The 21,619-nt window shown below is 41.7% G+C and overlaps 1 protein-coding gene across 8 annotated transcripts in view; it reads left to right on the top strand.

Annotated features, from left to right (window-relative positions):
* Positions 1-21,619, top strand: part of GSAP (gamma-secretase activating protein) — a 76,737-nt gene that overhangs the window by 43,492 nt on the left and 11,626 nt on the right. For all 8 annotated transcript variants that reach the window (XR_005026253.2, XR_005026252.2, XM_036892477.2 and 5 more), the window contains 8 exons: positions 1,045-1,114; positions 1,650-1,732; positions 4,437-4,490; positions 13,268-13,396; positions 14,240-14,298; positions 14,986-15,017; positions 17,350-17,411; positions 20,387-20,482. Coding sequence is in view for 6 of the 8 variants with exons in the window: in XM_036892477.2 (XP_036748372.2) it covers positions 1,045-1,114; positions 1,650-1,732; positions 4,437-4,490; positions 13,268-13,396; positions 14,240-14,298; positions 14,986-15,017; positions 17,350-17,411; positions 20,387-20,482 (585 nt within the window). In the remaining 2 variants the exon portion in view is untranslated. The remainder of the gene's footprint in view (positions 1-1,044; positions 1,115-1,649; positions 1,733-4,436; positions 4,491-13,267; positions 13,397-14,239; positions 14,299-14,985; positions 15,018-17,349; positions 17,412-20,386; positions 20,483-21,619) is intronic.

Raw genomic sequence — 21,619 nt, 5'->3', positions numbered from 1 at the left:
TGAAAAAACAATGTGGTTACTACATTTACCCATATTATCAAGTCCCCACCTGTACCCCAATGCAGTCACTGTCCATCAGTGCAGCAAGATGCCACAGATTCACTATTTGCCTTCTCTGTGCTACACTGTCTTCCCCGTGACCCCTCACAGCATGTGTACTAAGCATGACTTCCTGTTAGTTTCTTTCTTTCTTTCTTTTCTAGGGAGATCAATAATTTAAAGACCCTTTCAAAGCAATCTTTGTATATCGGGCAATTTTTCTCAATCTTTTTATAGTTGTCTCACCTACATGTAGTTCTTTAGTAAGTGTTTTAGAGACATGCCTGTTAGTCTGTCCAAAGCATTCAACTTTCGTTGACCCAACAACAGTCTTTTGCATCCATATTTCACTTGTCTATGGTCATATTTTATTAAATTACCTAATTGTGAAAATAAGTTTAACTATGAATAGGTCTGGAAAGAAAAACAACTTACTGGTAAGAGTAGAAATGTGAGAATTGACTGTGGTTAGGCAAGTCATGTACTTTGTCAATTCTAAGGTGGGGAACAAGGAGTTTCATTCCTGCACAGGTGAGGATGGTTTTGAAGATTGATTGAGAGTTTTTGCTGTAACAAGGATTATCCCTCCCTTGGGAGGATGGTGCAGTGATACCCACAAAGGTTGAACAGTGTGACAGTGTCCACACTGATAACTGGGCGCCTCCAAGCTTAATGGTTTGATTTGGGTTTTCCTGCATTCCCTGCCTCTTCACACCAGTGCTTCTTGTAATCTGACCTGTTCTAGCAAAGCCACATATTGGATCAGACAAGGCTGATAAGGATCATAGCCAAAGGCATCTATTAAGAAGATGCGGAGAAAGGACTTTATTTAAAATACTGTTTTGCCCAAATTGTCTTACATTATGTCTCTTGGGTGCAGTATGGAAGTGAGTATATTCTTAGGCAATTCCAAAACAGACATAGAATTTTAAAAGATTTGCATATATTTTGTACTTTGGTGGTGCAAATTTAACACCAACAGAATTGTCTTCTTACTCTTTAAAGATTATCCAGTGGATTTCTGAGAACATCTCTGCCTGCCATTCATTTGACCTCATTCAGGAATTTCTAATTGGTAGGTGCTGCTTGTAGTGCGTATAGTTGAATCCTTAACCCTTTTGCCTGAGAGAGCACAGTGCATGGGCAATGCCTCAGTCTGCCAACGTGCTGGGGAGGAGCTTTTTTCCCCTCACTCTGTTGTGGGGAAAATAAAATCTCATTCTCTTGTGGTTTTTTGAGAACCTGTGACTAGTGAGACTGATGAAATAGAAGATAGGATCTTGATTCTATTACCTCATTTGTGATTTTATTTTTCAGTAAGATGTAACTTTCCTAGCTCAGTTTTGTGTTGGCTGGTTCTGTGTGAAGTGATAGAATGCATGTGGAAAGACAGAGGTGCCCAGTAATTTTTAAAAATTATTCTTATTCTAAAAAGCAGAACCTGAACTTTCTAATCAATAGGTAGAACCATAATGGTTAGCTTTTTGAGGATGAAGGATAGGCAATGAACATTTTTGTTGATTTGCTTGTTTGGGTGAATTACAATGTCTACTGCCTTATTCTTATTAAAACATGTCTTTTTTTCTCCTTTCTTTCAAAAATCCACTCAGCTGCTTCATATTGGAGCATATATCCAGAGACAAGTAACATGGACAAACTTTTGCCATATTCCTCAGTGCTCTCCTGGGAGACAGTAAGTTAGCACTTTGTATTCCTCATATAATTAAAACTGATTCACAGTGGTGGGTCAGTGGTAGGTCACCCCTGTCACAGTAACCAAGGTTGTGATTTCATTTGCTTTGAGAGGATCTGAGATGGAGTTTTCAAGTAAAAAAAAAATTAGTGAATCCTTGCTTGTTGGCCAAAGGTATTTACATAAAACAGTAGAATTGAAGGAGAGGTTCAACATATGTTACTCTTCCAGCTACCAAGCAGAATTGAGCCTCTATCATCTTCAAGTGGTATTTTAATTTTTTTTAGCAACTAGAGTGGGTTAAAATGTTTCTTAGGTTTTTATAAATGAGAAATGGCTGGACCACAGCTGTTAGTCTGAGCTATTCTGTTTACCTAGATTAGCACCTGCATGACCCCTTTCCCCAGCCTTATAAAGAAAATCTATAGTACTTCTGAGCCTCAAGATCAGTAAAAGTCAGTAATCTTAAGCAAATTCACTCCATTCAACCTTTTCTTCTGGATGGTCCAGCCTGTTTAATTGGGAAGCACTGAGCTAATACACTGTTCTTTTGAACATGGTGTAGTTAGAGGAGCTTTGTTGGACTGGGAAGTGAAAACCATGTATAGGGTGCCCCTGAATAGGTTCTGTCTCTTCTGCTTCCATATTTAGATTTTAGAACTACATGCTTAGTTTTGAGGCAGAGGTTTATATCAAAAGGCATTTAGAAAAATAAACTGAATTTAGGTAACAAAAATATTTTTTAAAAATGTACTAGGATAAATTGTGACACTTCCCATGTTATATTTAGACAATCTAAATAGTCTTTAAAAAGATGTAGTAGGTGTGTTGGATTAATTTCAAAAATTTTGGTATGCCCAATGGTAGTGTGTTCTGAAAGGTCCTTTTCTCTTCTCTTTTATTGTTAGAGTTATGAAACTTCCATGCCTCAGTGAAGAGTTTTAAGGGAAAGATCTAAGCTTGTTCCTTCTCCAAGCCCTCACTGTTTTCTTTAAGAACCCTTGTGAATGTACATGGAGACCTACGGTAACATTGGAGGAAGTTTGCAGATCAAACCACCCAGAGTCTGGAAATGCACATCTCAGCTTCTCCCCCCTACCACCCTACCAGTCTCTGTCCTGTGTTCAGTGTCTGGGAAGCAGGGACCGGACCTGTGTTCCTAGGGCCGTGTGCACTGATGGGGTGCGTGTTAATTGGATGTCCTGTGAGAGCATCACCCAGACAGGCAGCTCTCCACTTTTGCATTTCTCCTGACTTTGGGGTAGAGAGGAGCTGTTGCAGACAGAGTGACATTGGAAAGGCCTACAAGAAGTACAGTATATAAAAACCTGAAGTTATAACCACCACGTACTGAGCCTATTTTACATGTTGCCTTAAACTTCCTGTGGTTGAAGTAGGTTACCTTAAATATTTCTTCTAATATGAGTCTGTGCTTATCTTTAAAAACGATATACATCCTTTACCTTTCCTTTCTCTAATCTGTAAATGTTCTTAAGGCTACACCTTAATAAACACTTGCTGCAATAGAAAACATTAATTTCACACTGCTGTATGGAGACAGATTTTTTGTGCATAAAGAACTGAATTAGATTTTTTTAAGATACTAGAAAATAGAGTGCTCTCACACATAGATAATACTGAATTATGCTTTGCAAGCAATTAGCCTTGTTATACCCATTTTAAGATGCTATTTATAACTTAAAGCTATAGTGAAACATTAATGCTTCTTGGAAGTGTTTTCTGCTGCTAAGTAGCGATAAGTGAAGCACACAATAGATTCTTATCACAATGGAAACTCAGTTGCTTGAATGTTCTGGAAACTTACTTTCCCATTGCTCTGATGCTCTTTTTCACAGGAATATTGTATATCAGTAAAATCCAGGCCATTCGAGTTCTAAACAAATACCAGATTTTGTTTCTGTGTAACACCTTCTAAATTATTTTCTCATGTATTATCGACTTTTGTTTTTAGGAAATGAAAGGTGAATAGATTAGTTGAGAGGCTAATAGACATAATTAACACAGAACTACATTTTTCAAAACAACTGAATGAAGGCAATTTTGGAAGCTTAGCCTTTCATTGAAATTTCTGTTCTGCTCACTAGTTAGCAGAATGTTATAATTTGGACTTCCTGATGTGAATTGCACATCTTTCACATTTGCCACAGTCATAGTGCTGCATAAACTCTTTATGGGGTTCTCGTATCTCTAAAATTAGAGTGGAGGATAAAGTACAGAAAAATTTTCCACAAAAATAAAAAAGAATCCCATTAAGCTTGGTTCATTTTAGTGAGTCAGGGGTCATAATACATTTAAGCAAAAAAGAAGAGAGAGGAAGGTGTACTTTAAAAACACATATGCCCCCCTTATTACACTTGGGTGCAAATGTGATTTGCCTCATTTGTTCTTCAATGGAAATGTGAAGATAATACACTGTTTGACCTGCAGTTCTTCACAGTAGTTTTCTCCTTTCCTTTAGAGACGCTGTCAACGATATAATCATAACTTTAAAGAATATTTCCCTTCCGGAGACAAGAGATAGGCTGTGTTCACCATTATTTATAAACCCCAAGGTTTATTTAAAGTAGAGATTAGAGAACTGGAAGCTGCCCTCAGCTTCCGTCTGTGCAGAAAACCCTTCCTGAAGGCTCAGGCTTGTGGTGGTTGATATGTTTAGCAGTTGTGTGTATTTTTCCCACCATAGGAAATTCCTGGAATAAGCCTTGTGACAGAAGAGATTGCGTTGCCTCTTATGAAGGTAAGTCCTCACAGTGAGACACAAAAGCACAAACGTGGGTAGTGTGGCATCCCTGCTGGCCTCTGCACTGGACTGGAGCTAAAACTCTGCTGCTCCAGGGGGCAGTTTGGTTCTCAAGTGTCATGGGAGGGCAGGGGAAGGGGAAAGGTTAGTTCTCTGCAGATTCTCCCCAAGTGGCTGAGTAGTCATGAAGGATGACACTATGGCAATTGTTAGGAATGCTCTTTGAAGAGGAGAGGTTTCTGAAAGTAGAAAATCACAAGGCTCAACTTGAACCATAGAGAGCTTGTACTTCCACTGCACCTCAAACCAGTCCACACTGGAGGAGTGCTTGAACGCTATCTTTAGAGGACTGGGAGCTGTTTGTACTTCATTTGTGCTGCCATTCCTCTGTGCATGGGTGCATGCACGTGCGTGCGCACGCACACACACACACACACAGACAGACACACACACTCACAGAGCATCTTAAAACTACCAAGTAACCTGGGCTGGGATTATCTAATTTCCTTCTGGTTCTAAGAACAACCTTTCTTTTTCTCAAGAGTGACCTGCTTTGGCCCTTCTGTGGTCTCCGCCGAGCTTCTGCGCACCTCCTTCCTGCCCACCAAGTGGCAGCTATTCGTGTCTTTCTCCAGTCTGGTGGTTTCAGAAGGGTTTCTGAGTACAATAGGGGGACGGGGTGGGGTGGCTAAGTAGAAAAGAATGTGTATGTAGTTAAAAACTCGGGGATATTTTGGCACAATTTCCTTAAGCTCCTTTGTTGGTGTTGGCGTGCCTCCTGTTAGTCAGAGCTTGGTGTGTACTGGGAAATCTCTGCTGTTGGCAGCAGGCAGTTCGGTGTGATGCTGCCTAGTATTTACTTTTGATCCTTTTGGATCCGTGAAAGGCAGGCCTCGCCTGGGCAGCTGAGGGAGAGCCCTGGGCCACAGGCCATGGGTGTCCGAGGTCCCGGTGATGCATGGGGGTGAGAGTGGGCCGACTGGGCAGCTTTAGTGCTTCTGGGTTTTGGAGCTAAAAGGGTCCTGAAAGGAGAGACTGACAAGTGATGTGTGTAGGCAGCAGTGAGAGTCCGTGGTGAAGCTCTACAAAGGTAGAAAGATGAAGAGAAAAGGAAGGTTTGATAATAGCTTAAAGGGTTCTTATTATAAGAGCTGCCATCCTTCCGTTTTATTGTTTCTGCTTTTAAAACTAGTCCTACCGAACTCATAATGTGTTTAATGGACACACAATAAACCAGCGAAGAAAATTTTGAAAAGAAAGCAATGTCACCCACAATTCTACAGTTCCTAACATATCAGCTGTCTATTTGCCCCCATTTCCTTTTGGTCTTTATCAAGAATATGCATGCATATTTTACCTAGTTGTAACCAAGATTACAAATTACAATATAAACATTTTTCATATTGTTACATAAACTTCATAATTATGATTTCTAATAACTCTACAGGATTCAACTGGGTTGCTGTGTCTTAATTTACTTAATCATTCTTCTGTTTGGGGACATTTAGTTTGTCTCCAGCTCCCACTAACATTTTTTTGTTATTAAAAAATAATGTCACAGTGAATGTTTTTATGGTTTTTCTTTTAATTTACTCCCCTGAGGTCATATGACCAGGAGTATTACTGAGTGAAAGGCTATGACAATTGTTTTATAGCTTTTGATTCTTTTTGCCAAATTAATATTCAAAAAAAGTTGTGATAATTTGCACTCTTACAAGGGATTTATGAGTTTATCAGTTTTTCTATAACCTTATCAACATTGTGTATTTTCATTTAAAAAATTAAGTAAGTATAAAAGAATGATGGGAACCTTCTCTTAAACATTGGTTTATTTTAAGAATATGCTTGTCCTTGCTTAGGAACAAAATAGCTTATTTTTGTACTCTCTGGTTTGTTATCCATTTTTTTTTTTTTTTGTGTGTGTGTGTGTGTGTGTAAAGTGATGTGCTTTTATGTCAGCCTTGTTTTTTCGCCGTCGATATTCACTGTCTTCTCACTTTTTTCTCCTCTTCCCTAATTGTCTTCAGCGTTTGGCCCCCCACACAGCTGTTTCCCATTAACCGTTCCCAAATGTGCATGGGAGCTCTTTGGCGACTCCATATGTTGTCCATTACCTAGTGGGAAGTAGGATGCGTTACCTAGTGTAAGTCTGATTTGTAGATTTCTTCATTCCCTCCCCAACGTGGACACACTCCACTGGGGAGGGCAGGGGCATCCTGCTGGGTCTGGCCGTGGGCCCAGGACAAGATGGTACTGGATTCAGTTCAGTTGGCTCCTCCACCCCCAACTACAGGCACTCAACATGGGAGGTTCTGACCAGTACCTTCCAGTTCACAGAACACCTAGTCCTGATAACTCTTTTTTCCCATATCTGCTTACACAACACCCTTCCCTAAAAGCTACTGCCTTTGGCCTCCTTCTACCCCAAGTCTAGCTTAATTATATTCCAGTGTACCTGTTACCGTGGCATAGCCAGCCCTCTGCTCCTCCCTCCTCATCCCCAGTTATGTGACTGTTTTTGCCATGCTCACCCGGTAGGAGTTGGCTCTGAGCACCTATGACCTGATTCACAAGTTACCTTTTGAATGCAGGCTTGCAGCCAGACTTTGCATCAGGCCCAAGGGCCTCTTATTTGCTCTGGGCACACTTGCTTCCATTCTCCTTGGTAGATGACTGCCCTGATAAGGAGTAAAGCGGAGGAAGGGCAAAATGAAGCCAGATAAGCACTTGCCTCCTGCTCTCTCTGCAATTAATTTTTGGGTGGACTATTTTATAAATGTTTAATAATATGAACATGTTATTTAACTGGTATAAACCATAACTTAGAAATGTATTGCCCAAAAGACAAAAGGCTTCCTAACTTTATAAAATGGTTTCCTAAATAATTTTTATAAAGTCAACAGGATGTATTTCAAAACAAGGTCCTTGCCTTGAAAGAAATGTCATCAAGAGTAACCTTCCTAAGAATGATTTTATACCTCCATAAAAAATGGTTTTCTCTAGGGAAGAGGCAATTTTCCTAAAAGCTTAAAAATTACTCTTGATTTTATAATGAGAAGAGAAACTGTTAAAGCTGTCCAACCACAGGAAGCATGTAAGGATTACAAAAAAAAAAAAGCGCCAAGACAACAACTTACTTGAATATAAAGATGAAAGTTGAATGAACATGCCACAAATGGAGAAGTGGAGTATTTTTACCAAAGTATATTGTAAGCTAGACATTTTTAGTTTCATTTTATGAAGTAAGGAAGCCTTTTATTTAACCACTTGTTTAAAGATTAATAACTATCTCACCCAGGGACTGGGAAGGCCAGAAAGACTGACTGCCCCTTCCACAGGGCCACTTAGAAGTGAGGGTGTTAGTCCAAGCGTCTATGGGGTCTAAATGCTCCCAAGCAACTGGGAAAAGAGTAGTTGGCACCTGAGCTGTTTTCCATTCAGAGTCTTGCTCATTTAATTATACTTCTTCACTTGAAAAGTGTTTCGAAGCTTCTGTTTTAATTGGGCAGAGCATGAATATAATTAACTTCTTAGTGAAACACAAAAGACACTATTCTCCTTGACCTTCCCAATACAGAAAACCACCATCACTTAAATAAAAAGTGTGTTAAAGATCCAAAATATCAGCACAATCACAAGGTAATTGCTTACAATTGTTAAAAATTAGAATTGTTATTTGAAAACAGTGTAGCATTACCAGAAATGTAATTGGTTATGTGGGAGATTTATTGATTTTCCATCTTTCAGTTTGTACACATGTGCTATTGTGACATTACTGGAAGGACATATTTGGTCCTCATCGGTAGTTTCTGGCACAGAGCTCCTAAAATCCTTGCAATTCCTGAGGTGATAAGAATTACAGGGACGTCTTTTGTTATATTAGTGTTTGTTCCCAGTTCCTGAAATCGCTCCAGAACACAAAGGTGAAAAGAATGTCTTTTGTTACTCATTACAAGTCCCTTTCAACCACACCTGAGTTTATGTTAATCAGGTGGCTTTCGGAAAGCCCCGGAAGATGGGGGCTGGCTGCCAGGAGGAGCAGCCACGGTACTCTAGGGGAGTGGAACATCCCTCCCCCGGGGTGAGGGGGCCAGGGACTGAGTTCAGTCACCCCTGGCCGTGACTGACTCAGTCGCGCCTCTGTGATGGCGCCTCCGCAGGGAGCCCTTACTGAAGGGGTTTGGAGAGCCTCTGCCTTGCACGGGCAGATGGAGGCGCTGGGAGCGAGTTGCTCCTGGAGAAGGTGCGGGAGCTCTGAACCCCTTCTCACATGCCTGGCCCAGGGCATCTCTTCCATCGGGCTGTCCCTGAGTCGTATCCCTTTATAATAAACTGGTACATAGTAAATAAGCTGTTTTCTGAGTTCTATGAGCTGCTCTAGCAAATTATTGAGCCCAGGGAAGGAGTCCTGGGAACCTCCAGGTTATAGGCAGTCAGAGGCACAGATTTCTACACGGATTTGCAGATTGTCATCTGTCGTGGGTGGTGTGGGGCAGTCTTGTGGGCCGAGCCCTTAACCTGTGGGAGAGAGTTAAATTACAGGACACCCTGCTGGTGTTGGAGAATTGATGGATGTGGGGAGAAAATCCCCACCCATTCAGTGACCAGAAGTGAAGTATTCTGTGAGTAGACTGCTGTAGAGAAAAACAAGAGTTTTTCCTCTACAGTGTATTTCCTGGGACAGCGAGTTATGGCAAGTTCAATGTAAAATATAATTTTATGACGCTAAAAGAAGCACTGTTCATTAGAAACAGCACCTTTCTGTTAAGAAAAATAAATGTATTTTTGTCATAGGAATAGAGATGAGGGTGCCTTTAATTTACTTCCCATGTAATGAAATTGGGGAACAGACCCAGTATCAAGGATTCTTGTTTTTCTGTCTCTTCTCCCAGCATCTAAGCTGTGCTGCTTTTATTTCCAGTTTTGGTTGGAGACATAATGTTTAGTTCTTAAGGTGGAGAGGAGGGAACTAACTATCTTGGCATTGGTTTTCCCAGGGTATATGCTCATTGTGAGATGGAATAATTTAGAGCCAAATTTAGTGATTACCCTAAAATAATCCAGTCCATTAAAAATGGCTAAGAGAACTACCCAGATGGGCAAAGAAGAGAGTTTTTTTTTTAACTGGATGTTGGGAAGAAAGAGGGAGTCCAGTCATAGACAGAAGAGCTTGCCCTTGTAATATGCAGTCCCCTCAGCGGGAAGCCCCTGGAGTTCTGGTCACTGGTCCTGTGCACAGGTGGTCCTGTTCAGAGCGTCTTGGTTTAGTGTGGTGCCTTGCTGGTCTTGTGGACACATAGATTTTCCCATTTTATTCCTCCTGTGGCTGGTGGTAGTGGGGCGCTGTGTTTCTCTGGGCTGCAAGTAATAGCTGGTACTGAGATGGCAAAAGTCAGATCAGACTGATGCTTCAGCTCCACCAGCTGAGCCCTGGCGTTCAGAGTACAGATCCTCTCAGAGTCGGCTTCTTCTCCTGTAAGAGGATGCTGATTAATCAGCAGATGTAGGACCAAAGCCAGAGGGCCTTTTAGAAATGAAAGGCAGATGTTTTTTCCTGGCAATAACTTGCAGATGAGCCAGTACCACAGGGCTTTTTTTTTTCTTTTCCTCTTTGATCAACTGGCAATGCCCAAATGGGAAACAGTCCCTTAATGTAACCCTTTGGTCCTTTTATTCAATTAATAGCTGTGATGGGCTGCATTTTGGTAATTATTTTACATCCTCCTAAGAGGCAAAATAAGATTATTTCTCAGGAAGAGACTTGAAGTAATTTTCCTTCTTTCAACATCAAAATTTCAAACTCCCCCTTGTGCAGGAAAATGCATCTGGATCATTCCTTGAGGATCTGGTAGCTTCTAACACTGGAGTCTCCCAGAAGTAGCAAGATCCATGGGTATTTTTCCATGAAAGCATTTTGTGTATCCCAAAGCTTTATGAGCTCTTAGTAGGGAGCTGGTGATGCACTTCGTGTGGCTTCCACTGCGCTGTTGCTCTTGTCCACAGTGAGTACAGCACTCGGTACTCAGCTAGTTCTGGAAGTGCTAGTTGGCAGGTAGGGTGGTTTCTGTGCTCCCAGGTTAGCTGTTAGGAGGTGATTCTGCAGCTTTCGCTCCCTCTTCCCCCCATTCTGTGTTACAACACCCACAGTTTTATTTGGAGCTTCTTTTATTCTCTAGAGTAATGCATGCTACTGTTGCCTTGGCATTTATGATCCTTCCCAAATTGGCCCTAACCTCCTCTTCAACCCTGGCTCCTGTTATTTAGCAATACAGTCACAAGTCTTTGCACAGCTGCTGCTTTAGCCTTTAAACCAGAGATGCAGTTGAAGAAAATGTTTGAGGGGAGGAGGCAGATGGGTTGGTTACCTGGACGGGCTCCAGCAGCATTCTCACCCTGGCTGAGAGCATCTGAGGCCCAGGAGGCTCAGGCCACACCCCACACCAGTGAAATTCCAGGGGATGGGCCCCAGGTGGTTGCTGAGATTGGGAGTCGCAGGCACGAGGCAGATCTTCACCTCGGAGAATGAAGTGCTGTCGGTCATTTCTCTGCTTTCTCAAATGTGAGCCTCCATTCTAAACCCAGAATCCATTTTTCTGTCTCTCGATCTTTGCTCACCTGCTAAGGAACATCCTTTCCTTATCCTTCACCTACTCAAATCCATTTTCATCCTCTGGGGATTTCCTGTTTCCTCTCAGGCTTCCAAGTAGACCTTACAATGATCTCCGTGAATTTCTATAACTCAACTCGTGTCACAGATCTAGCAGATGACACGTAGGGACATGTGCCACCAGCTGGTTTCTCTACACTCTTTTAATGTCCCCATTACAACATCCAGCCCAGGGATCTCCTGTGTATATTAAAGTAAAACAAGAACTGTAAGTTTATATTAAAGTATTTCTGGGACTTTTGGCTAACTGTTTCTTATTTAGATGTACGTTTTTCTTTGTTGTTTTTTGTTTTTGACTTAGATCCTTTTCCATGTAACTCAGTGGTCGTGAACTACCTTATGACAGGGATCCCTTTGAAAATCTGGTGCAAACTGTAGCCCCACTCCTCAGAAAAGTGCTCACACAAGTACATGCTCCATTTCACATTCAGTCCGAGGGTTCATGAGCCCCTCTGAAGCTTGTCTGTGGACTTGTTTTACCTATTTATTCTCAGCTGAGAAAAGGAATGAAGAGAGATTTAAATGGCAGAGCAAGGAGAAGGAAGATAGGTCGGGAGAGATCTCTAGGAGCCAAGCCATGGTGTGAGTGTGTGTGAGTGGGGTCTTCTGACAGGAGGGTGGTATTTGGCCTGGCAAAGGCCGCCCTGTGACAGCTAGAAGGACACTAGTGTTTCCACCCTCTCATAGTTTGTCCCCCAGAAGGTGGGGTGGACTGCACTCCAGGACTGCTGTGGCAAAGCCGGAGGTGCTAATAGCCCAACTGACCACTAGATGGCACCACAACCCCAAAGTTTTCTGGCTTTTGGCACACTCGTGTGCCTGTGCGCCAGGGAAGATAAGCAAGAAAGCTGAGTGACTTCCTGGCAGGGACCTGATACTGCCAAGTGTCTGCAGGATTGGGTTTCATTATTATTATTATTTTCAATACAAGGAAGACCAAACGGTGGATAAAGGTACATTCATTATAAACAAATGGAAAGGGAAAGAAAAGGTGAGAGAGGCAAGTCAAGTGGGGAGTGTGAACTGACTCTAGTGTTCCCATTTCCCCTAGAAATGACATTTTTTTCTTGGAATTCGTTTTGCCTGTTTCTGTGAGAAGGGATGTTGGCTGAATGGGCCTTTCAGGTTCTAAAATAATAAGTTAATGTTATTATGTAACTCATTTTACTGATACTTCAAAATCCGTTTTGAACCAACTGTGATTGTCCTTACGGTAGGATTCTTGCTATTGTGCTCTTAATTAATGTCAGGATACTTTTCTTGATTGAGACATATATTATTTCCCTTCCTTCTTGCCAAACAGCTATTACCGTAGGTGGCACTCATTCACTTTGTTTTATGGCCACGCATTGTACCCTTGGCCCCAGTCAAATCTATAAATGCATATATTTTGGCAAGAAAGTGTGTCTTAAATCTATCTTCAGGGATTTAAAAAAAACAATTTGTGTCAGTATATCCTTCACCATTAAAAAAAGTATGATGGACATTTACTTAAAAATGAACAGAATGGATACATTTTTTGCTTCAGGGTAGTACAGCTATATCAATGCAGCAAAGATCCTGGTAGGATGCCCACTAAGTCTGCTTTAGGGTGTTTGACAATTGAAAGTGAAACTAGTTCACTTTGCCTTTCTGATTCCTAGGTTTTTAAAAAGTCTTTTGGATATAAATAAACTTAGTGGGGAAGTAAGTCTATTCTACTTGCTCCAAATCTTATGAACATTCTGTGACTGAACAGGGCATTGTTGACATAATCTAAGACAGAAAAATGGGTCTCTGGGGAGGAAATGACTTGGTGTGTTTTCAGGCTGCCCTGCTTAGCCTTAACCCAGGGGAGTCCTGCCAGTTTGGGGAAGTGAGCAGGGACTCTGGGTAAAAGGTGGTGGGAAAGAAAGTGGGGAAGGCTAGACTCTTTAAGTCTCTCTATTTTAAAATTCCTATCGGGATGAAAATGCCTTCCTTCGTGGGAAGTATTCCCTCAGGTTGCCCCACAAGAGCTGAGGAAGTAGGGAGGCCCAGCTTTGCAACAAGGCCACGTGGTCCTTGCGGGGCAGGCTGGGCCTCGGGACCTGCTTCTCAAGCTCTCCGATGCTTTCATTTCCTGCAGGTGCATAGCTTTAAGGGCTATTGGGAAAAACTGTATGCCAACCTGGAATATGCTAAGTACTCCAAGCCACACTTATGCTATCACAACAGCATGGTCAGGAGGGAGTGGCACAGCCTGATCTCTGAAGAGGTATGTGTGGGCTCATGAGAACAAAGCAAGAAGCAAAGCAAAGTGGATTTGCCCAGGGGGTGCCCTCAAGTCCTAAAGCTGGCTCATGTGGCAGCACTCTGCCCAGTTACTAGGCTTTTTCACATTGTTGCTGCTGATCTCCCGATAGGCAGACTGAGGTGCTTCTCTGGTCTCTCTTCTTTTGAGGAGGAAACTCAAGTGCAAAGAGAATAAGGCACACACAGAGAATGGTCATAGTCGGATTAACATCCAAGTCTCAGATGCATTCTCGTATAACTCGTATAGTTAAAAATCGATTTTTAAAAATGTAGGTGTTCCAAAATTAGTAGTTGCAGTGGCTTAGGGCTGGTTGGAAGGAAAAAAGTGGACACGACTGATTCTAAAGGGGCAGCACAAGGCAGACCTTTGGATGGATGGGGCTGTTCTGTTGGTTTTTGTTGACCACTGTGGACCTGAATCCTCACATGGGATAAAATGACATAGAACTGGACACTCACTGTACCAATGTCAGTTTCCTGATTTTGATACTGTGCTATAGTTATTTATATAAGATGTAAGCCTGGGGAGAGTAGCTGAAGAAGTGCCACATGCAGTCTCCCTGTGGCATTGTTATATATAGTTGTAGTGTTATCATATATAATGTATAGTTGACTTGCAACTTTCTGTAAATCTGTAATTTCAGAATAAAATGTTTTTTAAATACTTCTTTAAAGAATCTAGGTGTTCTGATTAGTTGAAAAGAATTTTTCTATTGTGAAACTATATTGCTTTATGTCCTTGATCTGGAAAATGTCACCCACAAAACCTTCACCTTCCACACCTCTGACATGTTCTCTCTCCTAGAAAACAGGAAAAAGAAGGTCCATGGTGTTTGTGAGGAATATTCTTGATAATGCTATAAAGTAAGTAAAGTCAGGGTTCATTGTATCTGCAAGATGGTTATCTACGCCATTACTACATTGGCTGCCTTTCATGGAAGTAGCTTGCTTTTGTTGTATATCCTTACAGAATGATGCGGTTGGCTTAATGCAGCCACCTGGGCCCTACTCTGGGTGCTGGTGCTGGAGTTTCTAGTGGGAAACATTTACATTGTTAAAACGATGTCCATCCTGGGTGTGGATGACTTATTAGGAATAAGTGGTAAAGAAAGCTCTTGTTAATTGAAAAATTCAGGATGGGGTACAGGCAGGAGGTTGATTTTAACAAGTGTTAGTGGCCTGGCGAGCTTGTTCTTACTTTGAAAACACTTTTTCTGAGTAGATGAGTCACTGCAGAGAGCTACAATTATGGGCCGCATTCTGACCCCTGTTCTATTTTCTGTTCCCATTATTTCCAATAACTGGGAGCTGCAATTGTTCTAAATTATTGTCATGATTTACACTAAAGGGTTTTGGTTTTGAGATTTTATAATTGCCTAAGGTGGCTTTTGCCAAGTTGATTAAAGTTGTTGAGGATTTTAGCAGCCTGAGAACGGTTTCTGCAGTTGTTTTACGGATTTTTAAAGGAGGATATCTTTCTATGGTGGTGTGATTTTCTCTTTTTTTTTTAAGTACTTCCTGTGTGAATAACATTGGTTAATTTCTTTGTAGGGTGATTTCTAACCTAGAAGCAAGGAATTTGGGTAAGAAATGAACTATAATAAAGCCTTCTGGATTTCAGGCATTGCTGTGTTAGTAACACTGTTCTTCCTATCACTGTGGGTCTGCAAGAAAAGAATCGATGCCAATAGTGTAATGAAGGCAGCACCCTTTAATATCTTCCTGTTGGTGACCACCTGGCTCCTTCCATGCCTTTCTTGGCACCAAGACCTTCAGGGACAGCTGCTTGCTGAATGTGCTTTCACAGAAGGCATCCCTGAGCATCCGCCTTTGGGGTTTCACGCTTTTCCTGCCCAGAATTGATCTAATTAACATGCCCTCTCACTGTACCCACAGGACGCACTTTGTCAATTCCCTTGGCTTAGGGCCGTTTGCCTCCAGCTGTCTGATCATACAAGGGTCTTTGACTTGTATGCTCTTTTCATTTTGGTTAACTCCTGGGCACCCACTGGGCTGGGTCATAAGGTACGAAAGATGAGGGGCCTCTAGGTAAGCAGTGTGGTTATGGGGGAAGAGCATGAGCTTGGAGCTGGACAGAGCTGGACTTAAATTCCACATGGTAACTGTGTGCTCTTGGGTAAGCCATTTATCCATTTTGTGTGTTGTCCTCAGGGTGAGGGTGAGGAGAAGATGAGAGTAAGTGGGGTAATGTTTATGGTGCCTCAAAGAGTGCTTGGTGCACAGGATACCTGAGGTGGCTGCTTATCAGAGTGTGAGGAAGAAATGCTAGCATGTGATTTCTAAACCTGGTGACAGATGGCATGTAACTGCAGGGGTTGAGGGGCAGTCAAGACTGGGGGTGGCTGGGGGGACAGCAAGGTTGGAAAAGGCTTCCCAGAGGGGGTGATACCCAAGTTAGGTCTTGACAAACATGGGGTCCTCAGACAGGGCAAACAGGGAAGAGAGTGCTAACTGTATTCCAGAACAAACTTTGTGGGGCTTTTGTTGGTGGAACTTTCATGCTTCATCAAGGTCAGCCATTCATTTAAAAAGCTATTGTTTTAAATCCCACTTTTGTTTTATGGGTTTGAATGTTTAGTATGTGTGGGGTGACCCTAATGGAAACTGCTTTATGTAGTGCACTGCTGTGCATCCTGCAGCTGTGTCCACAGCCCACATGAACCATGACTGTGAGCTTGTCATCCAGCCCAGCTGACAGAGCCTGGGCCCACTGAACAGCCCCAAGGGAGCCAGCCTCTGCCTATGTTTCCAGGCCGTCCGTGCTTGAAGCCAGGGGTCTGCCGCGAGCACCAGGCGGGAGCAGCTGGCAGCAGCCCTGTGCAGTGGACCTGATTCAGACCCACCTTCCTTGCTCTGGCAGCTGGTTTGCAATGTGGGAAATGCTGCTGGTTTGGTCAAGGCTCCTGAGGCATCCCCCACCCCCACCCTCTAGAGCTCCTCCTGTTCCTGTGTTATTTCAGCCATTGCATTTTGTCACTAGTCACTCTCCCTCATGCACTTTAGAGAACTTGCCCTTCCTGGCACGTGCTTTGCTTGTAGCAGTTTCCTGGGAAGGAGGCCGTCACTGACATAAATGGAACAATCTGTGTGAAATTCACATTTTGAATGTTTTCATCTTGACCAAGAAGGTTGTGTGGGATCCAGGGGGGATTTATCCAGAGGGGTCAGGAGGCATGCATGCCCTCCCACAAGGAGTCATCAGCACACTGTCCAGGGCCCTTCTGTCCTCCTGACCGGCGCTGTGTCCCAGGCACTTCAGGCAAGAAGAGTGGCGCCCAGGTGCTGTTAGAGGAGTGTTAGGGCTGGTCCTCCAGTCTTCCTGGAGCTGCCCAAAAAAGGCCATTTGATTTAACCTTACATGTCAGTTGTCCATCTTGATTCTGGTTACCTTTTAGTGGGATAACTTGTGTCAGTTAGTACCATTTGCTACAGTAACTGACCAGCTCCCAGAGTGACTAACCTATGGAGGCAGAGTGGGGAGGTCAGAAAAGGGACTCATGTGGCCCTGACCCCAAGTCCCCATCCCGGTTTTCGACCCCCTCAGAGCCAGGAGCAGCCCAAGCTGCTCTGTGAAGTTAAGCAGAGGTTCCTAGCAGTGAGCTTCTGTGTGGAAGAGCTGTCAAAGCCGGAGCCTGCTGCGTTGGGATGTGTTCTTCATTTTCTTTGTCTTCTTCCCTGGTCTCTCCTTCTCTGTTTCATGGACTGTGTGTCACCTGGGTGTAAGTTCAGCCCACAGAATGGGGTCACACTTACCTATTGAAGCATTTTCATCCTGTCAGGGAAGTGATATGTTTTCCCCATGAGGCAGAGAAGGGAAACCTGGGCTCGTTCCTCTTTCCTCCAGCCCACTTCCTGGTAACCACCCTGCGTGACTGTTGTCCTGTTTAATTCCAGAGCCCAGATTGATACCCCTCCTCCAGGAGGACGACAAGCACCAGAGGCTGCTTATGGGGCTGGTAAGTGGTCTGAGGTGCTGGCAAACAATGGGCTCCAAGAAAAGGGGACAGGGCTAGATTGTACTTCTCATTCTGATCCTATGTTTCATTCATTCTTTCAACACTTAGTTGTTACTAGCTACTATAGGCCCTGTATGTTCAGTGGTGAGCAACACATACATGGTTTCTGCCTTCTTGGAATTTGTGCTCTAGTGGAGGAGGTGTATGTAAATCAATCACCTCAATAAATATATAATTATAAAGCATCACAAGGAAATGTACAGCATTGAGAGTGTTTAAAACGAGGAAAGAGCTATGTCTCGGTGGCATTTGTATTTGGGGTTTAAAATGCAACAGAATAAAGCATTCTTTCACAAGAAGTCCTACTAGACCAAGGAGAAGGAAAACAAAATAAATCCATTGAAGAGCTGAATTGGTAAATAAATCCAAAAACTTTAAACTGATTAAAGAGATGTGGAAAATCTAATCAAACATTTTTAATATTATGCAGGTTTAAGAATGAGAAAATCTATTATCTTAAACATGTCAAGTTTAAAAATATGAGAGAAATATATATAAATACATATTCATACTCTTGAGAATCCTAGTTTAGCAAAGTTGCCTTGTTAAGTAGAAATACCAAATTCAAGCCAAAAAGAAATAGAAAACCTTGAAAGCACAATAACCATAAAATAATTTCAAAAACGTGTCAAAAATTATCTCCAAAAAAGGGCCCACATTATTTAATGAGTTAGTTCTTCCAAACTCTTAAGGTTCAGATTCTGATCCTATGCTGTGTAAAGTGTTTTTAAAAAAAATATGGGAAGCTTCTCAATCATTTTAGAAAGCTAGCATAATTTTAAATCCCAATTCTGACAATGATGATGATCACCTTTAATTATGAATACAGATACCATAAGCTTAATTAAAATACTTTCTCATGGTCTCTTTGAAAACACAGCATGGCCAAGTGGGGTTCTTTCTAGGAAGGCTTAATATTAGGGAATATATTAATATAATTCATCATATCACTTGGTCAAAGAGGTAAGAAAGAGAATCTGTATAGGTGCTTAAGGTTGGTAAAAGTAAAATTCCGCTCCTAAACTATACTAACTCAATAAAACAAAGATAGCCTCCTACTGATAGCCAACATCCTTCTTAATGGAAAGGTTGAGGCATTTCTATTAATATCAGAAAAAAGTTAAGGATCTTTGCCTTTTTCACTAAAATTTCACATTGTCCTCAAAATGCTAGCCAATGCAGTAAGTAAACAAAAGTAAATAAATGACAACTGACAACATAAACAGAAAAACAAAAAGGCAAACGATACATTTGAAAAAAATATTTGCAATATATATGTTAATGATTAACATTTGGTGTATAAATAGTTTATAAATCAATAATAGGGCAACTCAACAGAAGGGAAATAGACAAGGGTTGTGACCCGTGAATTTCAAAAGTAAACTTAGGCCAAAAAATCTTCTGTAAGGGGAGGGAAAAAAAGAAGGTTTAACACTGCTATAACCTAAGGACACATAGAGTAAGTGGTGTGTGTGTGTTCTTGTGTTTCTTTGTTTTTTCCTATCAAATTGTCAAAAACTTAAAAATTATACTAGCCAAGTTCAGGTGCAGGGAATTGGACAGTCACATGCAATGTGGCTGAAAGTCATCTAACCACTCAGTGGAGGGCAGACCTTGAGTATGTGACCCAGCAAATTCCATTTCTAGGACTTTAGCCTGACAAAATAACTGGGGATATCGCAGACAGCTTTTGTATAAAGATTTTTTTTATGGTGTTATTGACAATAGTAAAAGAAATATCCCAAGTGTATAAGAAGGGAATAAATAATTTAATTATAAGGCTTTCATCAAATTGAATACTGTGCAGCCATTACAACTAGCGTGGTGAAGAATATTTAATGACATAAGCTATTACATGAAAAAAGCAGATTATAAAACATTAGAATGAATGGGCAGGCTGGGGAAAAGGAGCACAAAAAAAAATAAAATGTTAATGTAGATGGTAGGATTGTGGGTGATTTTATTTTCACCTTTATGGCTATTAGAGAAAAACTGAAAAGCTCACAGAAGTATGCATTATGTCTTGTATAGAAAAAAATTTAAAAATTTTAAACCTAAGCAATTAACACCTGCAGGAGTTGGAATTAAAATAATACACCACTGTGTGCTGGCCTAGAATGCCACGGGCTGTTGCACTCAGGGTGCTGTACATCTGCTAAAAGGGAGGGAGCATGTGGGAGGTCATTGTGCAGTTCCCATGGTGGCACTGGGGTGGAGATCTCTTTAGCCAGGAGGGCCTCTAGCTGAGCAGGACTCTAGACAGAGTGAGACAAGAAAGGAGGAAGAAGGAAAGAGAAAAGCAGAAGGTGGGGAGGTCTGGGAGGGCCACCCTGAATGGTGAGCCCTGAGTATGATGGGAGCAGACTGGGCACAGAAACAAGCCTGTTTGGAGGCATTAGAATGACCATTATCACCTTCACATGTCAGGGGCTGTGTTGAATGTGTGTAAATGCACAGCGGGAGGCGCCTGAGGCATCCCTTTTCCCCTCCTGCCTCTGTCCTTCCAGATGAATTAGCGCAGCCGCTGCATGCTGAGAGTTGTTGCTCTTACTTCCCCAGGGCCAGCGGGGTGGACTTCAGTCCTTCAGTAGATCCCAAAGCCTTTGACTTCTACATCAGTGATCCCCACCAGCTTCTCTGGAGTTGTCTCCTCTCTGGGGCTGTCTGGGCACCCGACTTAGCTGCTCCCTGGGCTGTGTGTGAATCTTAAGTACCACCTCTCGTGGAAATGCTGGTGCCCTGACTGGGGGCGCCTATCAAAGGAACATTGTGGGTTATGCATTTCTGCTGGTAGGAACTTCAGACCCAATAGTTTTCGTTTTAATAAAGGAATGTTAATAAATGGATCCAATTTAAACCAGTTGCAGGTATGAGAGGATAGGTTGTGACTTACCTAATCCACATTCGGTTTTCAGATGGTGTCTGAGCTAAAAGACCATCTTTTGAGACATCTACTGGGTGTGGAAAAGAAGAAAATTGAACAGATGGTTCTGGACTACATTTCAAAACTGGTTGGTTTTGCTTTTTGTTCTCCACCCACCTGCTCCCCTGTCTCACCATATATAGTTCCCAGTATGTGGTTCAGTATGTTTTTCAAATTAGGTTTTGTAGATCTCCTGTCCTCAAACCACCCTATCTGGTGCTATAGATTGAAGAAAGTGGGAGAAAAGAACCAGAATCTGGTTTGAAAGTGTTTATTGCATTCCCTTCAAATAGTGATTATGTGCTCATGGAAGCATAGGACTGTGATGAAGTTAGCGTGGTTACCAAAAGTTCACATGTCAATCCGCATCTTCCAGCCCTTATTAACCCGTAGGTAATGATTTCTGCACATGGATGTTTGTTTGTGCACACAGGAGAAAACTTGACCTTCAATTCTTAATTAGCTCCAGCAGCCCAAGTAGGCCAGTTTAGTTGTATTCATCCGACCACATTAGATCTACTGATGACCTTGGCAGTTCACCTACCTGTTGCCACTCTTTGAAATTGTGTGAACCAAATTAATAACACCAGCCCATGTGTAAATAGAAGTGATGTGGCTAGACTGAATTTTGAGGCTGTATATAGTGTCTCAAAAAAGCTGTGGAGTTGAGGCATGACCCTGCTTAGAGCCTAGAAATAATATGCTGGACAAATTTTATAAAATATTTAAATACACAGAAAGAGAAAGAATATTCCATTTCTCCAAATCTGGGTAAGACTTGAAAATTAGCCAGTGTATGAACATATATTTTTTCACCGAACTCTGTAAGATTACTTAAATTTATTAGATATGGCCCAGGTTGAATTTCATATCTAATTTTAAAGTTTTTTGCCTTAAGTCATTTTTTTTTTTGCCTTAAGTGTGTTTTTAAAGAATATCTTGAATTTATTTTACAGTAAGGTCTAAATTTCAAAGTTTTTAATATATTTGGAGAGATAGGTATTTTTCTATACTGATATTTATAAGCAGGGTATTGAAACTTTCTTAAATAATAATTCTTTGCAGTAGAACTATACCAAAGAATTCACCTTATGAGTGTTGCTGATCTTCCCCATATTGATATTAACCTGCTTTCTTTGTCCTTTGATAACATACACCTATTTACTACATCCACCTATCATATTTCATGTTAAAGGATTTTTGTTCAAGCATCACTCTTCCCCAT

The sequence above is a fragment of the Manis pentadactyla genome, chromosome 7 (genome assembly GCF_030020395.1).
Source record: "Manis pentadactyla isolate mManPen7 chromosome 7, mManPen7.hap1, whole genome shotgun sequence".
Lineage (NCBI taxonomy): Eukaryota > Metazoa > Chordata > Mammalia > Pholidota > Manidae > Manis > Manis pentadactyla.
This window is presented reverse-complemented; position numbering and strand designations above follow the sequence as displayed.